We start from the raw sequence: 12,478 nt of genomic DNA on the forward strand, positions 1-12,478 counted from the left end.
TGTGCTTTCTTTTTCTTTTATGACATTTTGGGGGTTTATTATCATGCAGTAACACACTGACGTAGTGATTGATGAATGTCATCTTGAAATCAGAATCTTTCTCTGACCACAAGTTGTCATTAAGATGTCACTTAATACCAGATTGTGGCAGGGCGGAGGGCAGGGCCGGGTTGTGATTATACACAACCGACGAGAGAGAGATAGTTTACGGACATGTCCGTCGTGTGTGTGTGTGTGTGTGTGTTTGTCTTTTGTTTAAGTTATTAATTAAAATATTATTTATATCGTCAAGCCGGTTCTCGCCTCCTCCTTCCCATTGAAGTATGTTACATACATGACGGACATGTTCGTAAACTATCTCTCTCTCGTCGCACCACCATCTGTCATCGGCCTTTATCCCTCTCGGAGGCTTAATTAGCCGGAGAAGGGACCGGGTGTGTATAATCACAACCCGGCCCCGCACTCCACCCTGCCACACAGGTGTAAACAGGGTCTAAGTGCAATAATGGTATTTGACCCAGAAACAGAAGTTGTCACCAGAGACTTATCTTAATACCAGGTGGAAACAGGTCTAAGTGCAACAGTGGTATTTGACCCTTAACTGCATTCAAGGGAAAAGCCTACTCGGACAGATTTACATTTATTCTTTTAGCAGACACTTTTATCCAAAGCAACTTACAAAGCAATCAAAGACATGTTAGAGTGCAACAAGAATAATAAATAAACATATAAGTATTAGTATTTTCTATGAGTGTATGGTCAAGTGCTCATGGAAAAGATGTGTCTTTAGCTATTTTTTGAAGACAGAGGGGTAATCTGCTTCACGAATGAAGTTGGGAAGGTTGTTCCACCACCGAGGTACAGTGAAGCCGATAGTCCGGGAAAGTGATTTGGTTACTCTTTGTGTTGGTAAAACAAAATGCCATTCATTAGCTGACTGCTGGCTTCTGATGGGAATGTAGCTCTGCAGGAATAATCTTAGGTAAGCTGGAGCAGATCCAGTGACTGTTCTGTATGTCAGCATCAGAGCCCTGAACTTGATACGTGCAGCAACCGACAGCCAATGTAGAGAGACAAGGAGGGACATGTAACATGCGCTCTCTTTGGTTCATCAAAGACCAGACGTGCTGCTGCATTCTGGATCATTTACAGAGGCCTAATTGCACATGCAGGAAGGCTGTCCATGAGAACATTACAGTAGTCCAGTCTAGATATGACAAGTGACTGAAAAAGGAGTTGTGTGGCATGCTCAGAGAGGAAGGGTCTTATCTTCCTAATTTTGTAGAGTGTAAATCTACATGTTCGTGCTGTCTTCGAGATGTGGTCAGTGAAATTTAGTTGGTTGTCAATGGTTACCCTTCGATTTCTGACAATTTTGGAAGGTTTTGGTGAACCAGTGGTTGTGATGTGCTCAACAGCTGGGTTGGCTGGAATAATGAGGAGCTCAGTTTTTGTCAAGATGGCTGGTGGTGATCCTTCATCCAGGCTGAGATGTCTGTCAAGAGATTTGAGCCGTCACCATGGGGACATTGGGCTGGAAAGACTAGTAGAGCTGTGTGTCACTGGCATAGCAGTGGTAAGAGAACCAATGTGCTTGAATGATGGGTCCCAGTGATGTTGTTTATAGAGAGGAAGAAGTGTTCCAAGCACCAAGCCCTGAGGTACCCCAGTAAGTAGCTGATGTGACTTGGACACCTCACTTCTCCAAGCTACCTTGAAAGACCTACCTGAGAGATAGGACTTGAACCAACCAAGCACAGTTCCAGTGATGCACAGATTAGAGAGTGTGGACAGGAGGATCTGATGGTTGACTGCGTAAACATCTGCAGATAGGTCCAGTAAAATAAGCATGGATGATCTAGATCCAGCTCTCGCCTGCCTCAGAGACTCTGTGCAGATAGCAGGGCAGTCTAGGTTGAATGTCCACTTTTGAAGCTTCACTGATTGTCATCTAGCAGCTTGTTCTGTGAGAGATCTGATTGAAAACTAATCTTTCAAGTGTTTTAATAAAATGAAAAGTGGAATAAAAGCTAACTGCCCTGGGGCTAGTATCTTTTAGATAAATATGAGATCTTATAATATTTTTCTGGCACCAAAATCACAAAATCAACAAAGATCTCAATTAGGGTGACGACATCAAAAGATATGAACACTAAATACAACTAATAAAAAAAGGAAAAACCTAGTGTAAACACCAGTATTTAATATTTATTTTGCTTTAAAAAAAAAAAAAAGATAAAAGAGAGGACAAGTAAAATTATGTGCAAGTACTTTTGTGAACTCTATTGAGTGATGACTAAAACAAACCGTCTGAATGAGTCAACCCAGTCTCAAGTCGTTATAATTTATACAATATAGCAAAATCATAAGAAATTGTACTCATACTCAAAGTTGGCTCATACAAAATTTACGTTTTGACACCACTAGTGAAATTAATGAACCAACAAATGTTATTATGATTTTCCCCAGTTAACCCCTCCTCCAAACCAAAAAAATAACCATGCTTTTAATAGGAAAATAACTTTTGAACCTTGGAAGAAAGACAACATCAGGTTTGGAATGAGACAAGTGAAGCGTATTACAGGTTATTGACATACGTCTTAAATTCTATTGCATTAATAAATTTGACATGAGAAACCAAATTTGTTCACTGACATTTCCTTTATGAAAATAAAGTGTTGTATAGGAGGCTAGCTAAAATGTTATGCCTTTATTGTATTGATTTGAAATTTTGTTTGATTGGTCTACGTAAAAGTTGTACCTTTTTGTATGAGCCAAGTCGTAATATCTAACCATTATGCCATCTCTGTTTCGAAGTGAGGACAAGGCAGACGGGAGGTGCGGATCCAACTGCGGTACTTTATTTACAAGCAATGATTATCGGACAAACACAGGAACAAAATAAAGATCCACGAGGGGAAAAAGGAACTAAAACACGAGATAACATCAAAACATACGAGAAACTAAAACACGAGAAACTAAAACACGAGATAACATCAAAACATACACGAAGGGCAGAGAAACCTTGAACGAATAAACTGACATCCGGGAACATGAACCAGGAACAAGAAGCATACGCGAACATGAACCGTCAACATACATGTGCAGTGCGAACATGAACATTCAACAACCAACAAGGGAATGGAGGAATAAACAGGGTTTAAATACACAAGGACAATGAAGACTAAACGAGACACAGGTGAGAACAATGAATAGTGCAGGCAGTGAGAGAGGCCAGGAATTGTGGGAATTGAAGTTTTACACACGGACAGTGAGACTCAGGGCGGACAACAGGGAAAACGTGACATGGAACAGGATCGGTGACGGGTGAAACGGAAAACACGGAGCAGACAACACGGAAACATGACATAAACGTGATGGGTGAAACAGAGAACGTAGGGCAGACAACACAGCAACGTGACAATCTCGTACAAATTATAACAAGTTGTCGTAAGACTATTTTGAAATGAACGCTGAATGAAAAATACAGGTACCTGTATCAACACTAAAGGGAACTTGTTTAGATCAGTTGAGCTCCAATTAAACTTATGTAAGTCTGTTAGTAAAACAAAACAAGATCTAAATTGGAATTAATTAATTGTTTTCTATATATATAAAACAAAAAATGTATGTGCTTGATGTTCTTCAATGATGGTGAAGTCTCTCTCTCTCTCTCTCTCTCTCTCTCTCTCTCTCTCTCTCTCTCTCTCTCCTCCACTGTGTCCAGCCTCATTTCCTGTGTTTGACAGGAAGCCCCCTCTGTCATACTGTCACTCTCTCAGTTCAGATGATAAATGCACTGATGGTGCAGGAAGTGCCTCATCATCTCACACACACTCCAGACGCCAGTGGATGGTTAGTGGATTGCTGTTCTTTCCCGTATTATTTACATTACATGGGTCATACAATAAGGAACCAATCTGTCCTTGATAATTTGAGATAAAAGAGCTTCATGTACTATGAAAACATTATTACTTTAAGAGCTCAAAACTTCCTCTCCAGTCCAAAAAGAGTATTTATTGAAACTAAGCTGCAAAAACAGCTCACTCTTAACTCCTCAAAAATAACACTCTGCATATCCTTCTAAAAAGAATTTGAAAAGACTTTTGAAAAGAGTGGCTGAAGTTTATGTTTCAAGTTTTCATCTGATCTTAACAGTGTGAGTTCAACTCAACACTTAATGGTTTATGAATTTGTTCCAGTGAAACACTGCTTTGCAAAGAGGTTGCTATTGAAGGATGGAGCATTTCAAATCTATACTGGCCCTGACAAAACACATACAACCTGTGTCTAAGTGGAGTGGAGTGCTGTATATTTGGTGCAGAAAACCCTAAAAATGTGAAAAGAAACTTCTAAAAAGTGACATGATATTATTTACTGTGTGACCTCTTTAACTTATTCAATAAAAATCTGAACACGTATATTTCTTCATGCCGTCACGTAAAGGAGGAGTTCAGTCATCCAGTGGCCAGTCTGGCTTTAACGGTGGATGAGGTAATCAACGTGCGCCGCATACTTGTGAAGGCAGAGATGGAGAAATATATGCAGAACAAAGAACTTTATAATCACCTGAAACGGGGAAAGGTGTGAGCGTCCATATGATTCATGGATACATAATATGATCTACAGTACATCAGCCCAATGATGCAGTGTTAAAAGTCTGTTTGTGTTTCTCAGATATGCTGCTGTTGTCAAGTAAAGTTTCCACTCTTTTCGTGGCCCTCCACGTGCCTGCTTTGTAAAAGGTCTCTGTTTTTTGTCAAAAATATCATCTGAAATTTGCATTGGCTGATTCACTGTTCTGAACATAAAGTAAATGTGAGTCTTTCTCTTTTAGGTCTGTCTGCAGCTCTTGTAGTGCAAAGGTACTTTTCCATCTCATTTCCATCTCATGATGCAGCAGTTTAAACATGTTTATTATTTAAGAACTGTAATTTTATCATTGCAGATAACTGGCAAATAGTCTAAAAAGCTAAATACCCATGCCAATCTAGGCACATTCAAATGCTTTTATTGTCAAATGACTGTATACAAAAAAAGTTAAGAAGTTCCCCTATACATTTCGGTGAGGGCCTTCATCAGGAAGACTCTCTATCTGATATTTAGCTTTTTTGGACAATGGAGCACTTTAACTCTACACCCCACGTTCGTAATACTCTCTTCTTGCAGATATTTTTTAAATAATTGATAAATGTTTTAATGTTAGGTGTCAGCCATGTCATAAAGATGTTACTATTTGAAACCTTGACCATGCACATATCCTGAGGTAGTGCTCTCTACATGACAATGTGACTGCAATTTGATTCTTTTGGGGCTTCTTGGTTTAAAATTGTTTTACTATACAGTTTTTTCTCAGCTATTTCTTGCTACACACTGTTATTTTAAAATATAAAGCAATGCGCTCATCCACAACAAACTCAATGAGAAAATGTTTGTCTCTTAACCAGATGAAGGTTCCCTACAAAAAGATGGCACACATTCCAGTGTACACTGTGGGATTTCACAGCAGTGTGAAGAGTCACAAGAGTGAAGTCTACAAGTAAGTTCATGCACTACCAGTCCAAGTTTTGGACACACTTGAATTAATTTATGTTTCTCATTATCTTACCTTTGATCTAAAGACTTATGCATAAAATAGTTCTGAAGATAAATATAAATTGTGACTTAAAATGAACGTTTTAACAAAACAAAACTTCTAATATATTTATTTATTCATTTTAAATGTATTAGTATGCCCAGATATTGAAATACAAGCAGCCAACAGCTGGTGCACATTGGAACTCCTTCAATACTGTTTAAAAAGCATCCTAGGATGCAACCATATTGGTTGAGAAAACAGCAGGAGCATGTAGAACTGTACTTTAGACAAAGGGTGCTCCCACAAAGAACAGAGCATGTTATGTAGGAGTCCTGACAGTAATGAGCAATGAGCAGAGGTAATGAGCAGACTTGGTCCGTTGCCAGTCAGCCATCATCATAATCTGTTAGCCTGATTGAAGCAGGGCAGCAAATGTTCACCTACAATTACAATATGTTGACTGTGATAGATGAATGTTTGGACATATGGGACCCTGGCCTCGTCCTGAGAAGGGAAAAGCACGTGGAGGCTCATGCTTCTCCCCGCAATCCACGCACATTTTACCACGCCCCCATTGAGAGCGAGAACCTCTAATCATGACCACAAGGGGGTTACCCCATGTGACTCTACCCTCCCTAGCAACCGGGCCAATTTGGTTGATTAGGAGACCTGGCTGGATTCACTCAGCATGCCCTGGATTCGAACTCATGACTCCAGGGATAGTAGTCAACGTCAATACTCGCTGAGCTACCCAGGCCCAACATTGAATTCTTAAACAGCAAGAGAGCCCAAAACAGAGAATTTCAGACATGGGCCAAAGGCAGGGTGGATAATGATCATATTTTAAAAAAATAATGATTTAGTGAATTATGGTGCAAATAAACTATACTAAAATTATAAGTGAACCACAGACAAAATAATACAATAAAAAAAGAGTATGTCACGACCCCTTTCAACAGAATATTCAGATCAGTTTATATGTAGATTACACATAAAGTATTGTTGCCATAGGATCACAGAAAACTAAGGAGAGTCAAACAGACAAAAAAATATCTCCATTCTGTGGTTTCCAGACAGGTAAAGACTCTGCTGGTGATTCTTTGATCATTAAGTGCATTGGCAACCAGTGGAGACTGAAGATCAGGCAGACCACACTGACTGGCCAGAGAGACATTGATAAAGTTTTCATCAGAGTCAATAAGAAGTGACAGGGGTGTAGTTAAAGTCCACACAACAGAGTAGCAGACAGCAGGGTATGGAAAACAGGGGTTTTGTTAATGTGAGTAACGCTTACCAGTACTCTCCAGTCTGCTGACAAGCAATTCCTATTGCAGGACAGGACAATTGGCCCGGTTTACCACAATAGAGCTTAGACTTTGAACTGATTCTGTGATACCTCCGTTCTTTACTGATTCATTGGCTCATATGTGGGTGGAGATGGTTCAGGAATGTCCTGATCCATCCATTAGAGATGGTGAGGGTGAATAACTCAATGGCATAATCCGAGATGCATCCCCATCCCTGTCAGATAAGGAGAAGTGGTTGGGTCGCCTCTGTCCCATGAATTGAGTGATAAAATACTGTATAGGTGTTATAAAAGCAAGAGTTGGTCTCCCACACTGCTGGCCCCCTCAGCCAGTCAGCAGCATTGTGACTTAAGGAATTTTGGAGTACAAGGAGATGGTGGGCGGCTGGTGTTCAAATACCTGAAGGCAAGGTTCCTCTGTTTGATGAATGGGTGGGACAGGCTTAGGTGGGACTTTAAGATGCGCATGGGGGGGTGGGGCTTGAGCTTGTTGGAGCTGCTGAATCTTAGTGATGAAGTCTGATACATGGGCAGCAATTGACTCCAAACACCAAATGATCCCTAATAACTCTCAGGACCAGACAAGTAAGGCACAGGTATGACACTTAAACAATCTGTCAAAGAACAGAAAAAACAGTATGGATATAAATAACATACATAACAAGGAAAACATTTAACCAGAAACCAGTGGAGCTGGTTAGATATGTGATGGAATGAGGCACAGCTGAGACTGAAACAGTGCGCTTCCCATCAAGAGACAGATCTCTTCCCCATGCGTGCACTTTGGTGTGCTTGCAGATCCAGGAACAGAGTTGGTATGGAATCCCAGTGCCTATCGCTCATCGTGGCTTTGTGAAGCCGATCCACTTCAGAGAAGCTGTCACCCCTAACTAGGAGGGGAATGGGAGCGGCCGCCAGACCCCGGCCCTTTTATCTTGATCAAACCCCTCTCGTCACTTCCCAAACTACATTGAGCCCCAAAGTACCACAAGGACACTAGACTCCCCTTTTTATGTATTCCCCTTTTCAATGTTTCTGTTCACTACTATTTAAAAAAAATTCCTCTCTGAGGCCTGATGCCACAACCACTGTCTCTGTCTCTTGCTCACCCTGCCACAGTGGTGGAGAATGCGGGCAGAGGTTGAGCAGAGACTAAGCAGTTAGGAAATAGTGCAGATGTCATGCCCTCTCGCTTGTCGGTCTTTTGGAAATTCTGGAGTGTGATGGAGAATCCATGTAGGCCTCCAAATTGCCAAAAGGGTAAGTGTTACACTTAAATTGCCATTTACCCTGCAGTTGGCTGAGACTGTCTTTTTTAACTCATGCTTCTCTGTCCCGGCCCTGGTGAGAGCGGGAGCTAGATCTGGCCAGAAGAGTTATCCCTGAAATGCCCAATTGGACCACATGGAGCCAAAATAAGTATGTAGCAGTCGCTTATGAGCGACTGAGGTGGAAGTATCTCTGGCTCTGGACCCTGGTGAGAGCGGGAGCTAGATCTGGCCAGAAGAGGTATCTCTGAAATGCCCAATTGGACCACATGGAGGCAAAATAAGTATGTAGCAGTCGCTTGTGAGCGACTGAGGTGGAAGTATCTCTGGCTCTGGACCCCATTGCAGTATAGGAGTGCAAGAGGAGATATGTTCAAGACAGGTTCAATAAGCATATACCCGAGGCCTGATACCACACCTGCTGGGTGGCTTAAGCAGGAGGTGGAGAAAAAGGCAGATTTGGGAGAACACATGCCACCTGAAAATGAAAGCCATGTGCTCACACACACATACAGAACAGAAGAGAGCATCTTAGGCTGAAGTCCTGACAAAAAATAGTAATAATTAAGATTGAGTTTCAGTGTTTAAACTTCTAACCGGTTATGTGTGTCTATCTGATTGTTATAAGATTACAACATTAGACAATAGACCAAAAAAAATGGAATGTCTATATTTAACATTTGCTGTCTGTCCATGTTTCTGCAGATCTTTGCATTCTCTGTCCAGACACTCAGTAGAGGTTGAGTTTCCTCACCTATATGCTGCAGGCTGCAATCTGAGAGACGTGTGCTCAGACTGCACCAAGTTTGTGGCTGATGTCATTTCCTCTAGTCGCAGGAGTCTGGACATCATCAACAACACACCAAAACGAGATAAACGGACCTCTTCAAAATACCCACAATCTCAGAACACATCACAACCACACAACACATCAGAACCCCACAACACACCACAACCCCACAACATTTCACAGCCGCACACTTTCAATAGAATGTTCAAATGAATGTACTGATTGATTTCTGAATCCATGAGTTTACTCCACATGGGATGATTTTTGTTAGAAAATGTTACACAAACTCCACATGCCTCCAGCTAGTAAATTTCCCCTGCAAATAAAATAGTTAGAGTAAATGATGGCAATGTTTAAAGGCTTGTGGTAAAAAAAAGACAATCTTTTTGCATCTATTTCTTTATATTAACTTTAAAATTATAATAAATTATATAATAACTGAAGACTGTCCATGCTTTAGATACATCCTTATACATCAAGAAATGCTTATCTCTCATATCTAATAGCAAATGTATTTTTATCCTTAGGGACTGAAAGTATTTAGCACCTGTGTGTCATGGAATTACATCTGAGATTAGCTGATCTATGAAAGTTCAGGTCAGAATGGAGCTGAAAGTATCTTATTCCCAATAGAAAAATGAAGGGCATTTTGATGTACAGCTCAAGAAGCTAATGTTAAATTCACTGTTATTTATAAGGACTGCAAGCTTGCAATAAAACAAATATTGAAAAAACAACCATCTGTCCAATATGTGTTTGTTCCTCTTCTATAGTAGCATCACGGAATATACACACATGGGCCATATGTGTTTTATACATACGGTGAATATAGGTTATGTTATTAAAGACTATAGAGGTACAATTTTTTTCCAGTTTATTTTTCAAAAGTAAGAAATTATATTTTGAACAAAAAATGAAGCCTATTTTTATTTTTTTAAACCATTTCAATTTTTGTTACATTTTTGGAGTGAATTAAGCACCCCTGAAAAATATTTGAAAAATAAACCATGACCTATAAATAATTTAACACAAATCTCATAAAATGTGATTGTCAGTGAAATAATTTGACGTTCCACTATATTTTCAGAGTTTGGACTTGAACTTTACTACCACCTGCTGGTAGAGTTTCCAAACAGCAAATGTAGGATCTATTTCTCAGGAAATGAGCAACCTGCATTTTGCGCCACTTCATTAACAATCTCATTACTGGGCTTGGTAGGGGTCTGCATTTAAAAGAGTTTCTAAATACAGTGACAGCACCACCTCCTCACCCTGAAGTCCGTGGGGAATTAAAAAAGTCACAGCCTGGCAGTGTTAGATCCCCCGGGGCCATTTGTTCACCAGGATTCAGCCAGGACTCAGTAATGAATAAAAAGTCCAAAGTTCCTGATATAAAAAAGTCATTCAGAATAAAAGACTTGTTCGATATTAAATGTGTACTAATGAGGGCCATTGGGGACATCTGTGTCTTGCCATGAAATAAATTTACATTTGATAATCAAAACTGACCAATGATTGGCCCCAAAAAATTGGCCAAGATGGGCAACAGAAGGCAGAACATCCTCAATTAATCCATCAACACAACTCAAATTCAAAGTCCAAATGCTCCAGCCCCACTGGACGTCGACATGGACAGGGAATCAAGCAGCCTATTTAAGACTGCACGTAGCAGTCTCGGCAAAGACCATAAGTGAGTGCAGCGGTGTTAATTTCCTTTGAGGTAATCCAGTCAGACGCATGGTGTAGCGTAGATTTCAAACAAACTATAAAGTCAATAGTCCATAACATTGTCCATAAAAGAGAAGCATAAAACTTGATTTCCTGAGATTGCTCATACAAAAAGCCACTAAAACAAAAGCATCTAAAAACATTGAAAAGAACCCAGAGAGCAGCGGCAGAAAAAACACACCAGCGTTCACTCTACCTGAAGTAACTGCAGTGTGTGGACAACTCCAAGATTGCAGATTGGCTGTCCCAAGCTCCAAACTATATTGCCAACAGGGAAAATTTATGAATGAGATACTTTAAACCTCTATTAAAATTGAGCCTATATATATGTGTGCTTATACATCAGTATCAGACCTATTCTGGCTAAGGACCGTGTGAGTCAGCGAAGGCTCGGTAACATCCAGTCTGTAAAATCTCACAAATGTGTGAGGTGACGTCCAGCTCGCCGCAGCACAAATGTCCTGGACTCTGATAGAGTATAGATCGGATAGATCCCACAGCGGAATCAGCGGTTTTGAGACTGGATGTAACCTCTGCACCAGAGTGCGAATTACCCCACCATAATTGGGGGGTACTGCTCCTTCACTTCTTCTATGACCATCATGGTCCACTACCATATCAATCCCCACCGTGATCGCCAAGTGCAACATGTGTTGTGCAACACACATACAAGGTCTAAACATGCGACAAACTGATAATCAGTAGGCTACAGAATATCTCATTGTTATTATATATCCAAAAGAGAACTGTTTTGATCAACTCCCAAAAGTTAGAAGTTAAGTGCACTGAAATACCATTCTAATTACTAGTAAAAGTAATACCTTTACAAGAAGCCTATTGCCTATTTCATGAAATATTGATTTGGTTTATTTTTAGATTTCATAAGACCTGGAGGTAAGACTCAACCCTCTCATATACTGTGTAAACAGAAACCAATTTTCCATTATAGTCTATGGTAGTCAGTGTCAAATCAACACAATTACTTGAAGATATGTGAAACCTGAGCAATCTTTAATGTGATTAAGGAGCATACTATGAAAAACCATACTACCACAGAAGAACTACATAGCGGTAACACACAAGAATTAAATTTGAAACGATAATACTAACCGTCAGTACATTTTATAGTGGTTTATAGTGAAACCGGTAATCGTCCCATCCCTACAGGTAAGTAGCCGGTAATTCAATGTATGAAGACGTGACATGAGCTATGAAAGAACAAAACACGTTAATAAATGAAGGTTGTAAAATAGGGCTGTCAAAATTGCTCAAAAATGACATTCGAATATTCCTCTAAAAAACACATATATTCGAACTATTCGAATATCTGGTTGCGCATTTGGTCAATGACGCGCATTACGTCAATAACAGGACAAATTAATACAAAGAGACATAACTATTTGTATAGGTAGTTTATTTAAGTTTAAACATATTTGACAACGTATTACCTACACAAAAACAAGTAAATCAACTAATGGCCAAGACCTCACTCTCGCTCGCACGCGCAGGCACTCTTTCTCTCTCTCTCGCCCTCACGCTCTCTGCGCATAACGGTTTAAAAGAACAACAACAATAAACAAATGTTGAGTGCTGATCAAGAGTTTTGTGCAAGCAATATAAGGTCGCGACTCTTGTCCCAAATATAGCAAGCTTCATTCAGTGATTAAAACAAATTATTAACATTAATTGAAGTTTTACAGTATATAGAACCGACATTGAACGCTCCGAGCGAGCTGTGCTGTGGTAAACATGGAACTTTTCCTTGACATGAAACGGTAAATAATCAAACCAGTGGAAGCCTGCAGTGC

At 40.0% G+C, this 12,478-nt stretch overlaps 1 protein-coding gene and 1 long non-coding RNA gene across 3 annotated transcripts in view; one reads left to right on the forward strand and one right to left on the reverse strand.

Moving 5' to 3' along the window:
- spire2 (spire-type actin nucleation factor 2) overlaps positions 1-9,656 on the forward strand; it is an 84,257-nt gene extending 74,601 nt beyond the window's left edge. For both annotated transcript variants that reach the window (XM_052123383.1, XM_052123385.1), the window contains 6 exons: positions 3,728-3,855; positions 4,447-4,584; positions 4,678-4,745; positions 4,838-4,865; positions 5,448-5,539; positions 8,858-9,656. In XM_052123383.1, the coding sequence (XP_051979343.1) occupies positions 3,728-3,855; positions 4,447-4,584; positions 4,678-4,745; positions 4,838-4,865; positions 5,448-5,539; positions 8,858-9,155 (752 nt within the window). In that variant the 3' untranslated portion in view covers positions 9,156-9,656. The remainder of the gene's footprint in view (positions 1-3,727; positions 3,856-4,446; positions 4,585-4,677; positions 4,746-4,837; positions 4,866-5,447; positions 5,540-8,857) is intronic.
- Positions 1-12,478, reverse strand: part of LOC127640691 (uncharacterized) — a 31,778-nt gene that overhangs the window by 18,846 nt on the left and 454 nt on the right. Inside the window, exon 2 of the long non-coding RNA XR_007970109.1 lies at positions 11,781-11,878. This is a non-coding gene — a long non-coding RNA (uncharacterized LOC127640691). The remainder of the gene's footprint in view (positions 1-11,780; positions 11,879-12,478) is intronic.

This window comes from Xyrauchen texanus, chromosome 49 (assembly GCF_025860055.1).
Source record: "Xyrauchen texanus isolate HMW12.3.18 chromosome 49, RBS_HiC_50CHRs, whole genome shotgun sequence".
Lineage (NCBI taxonomy): Eukaryota > Metazoa > Chordata > Actinopteri > Cypriniformes > Catostomidae > Xyrauchen > Xyrauchen texanus.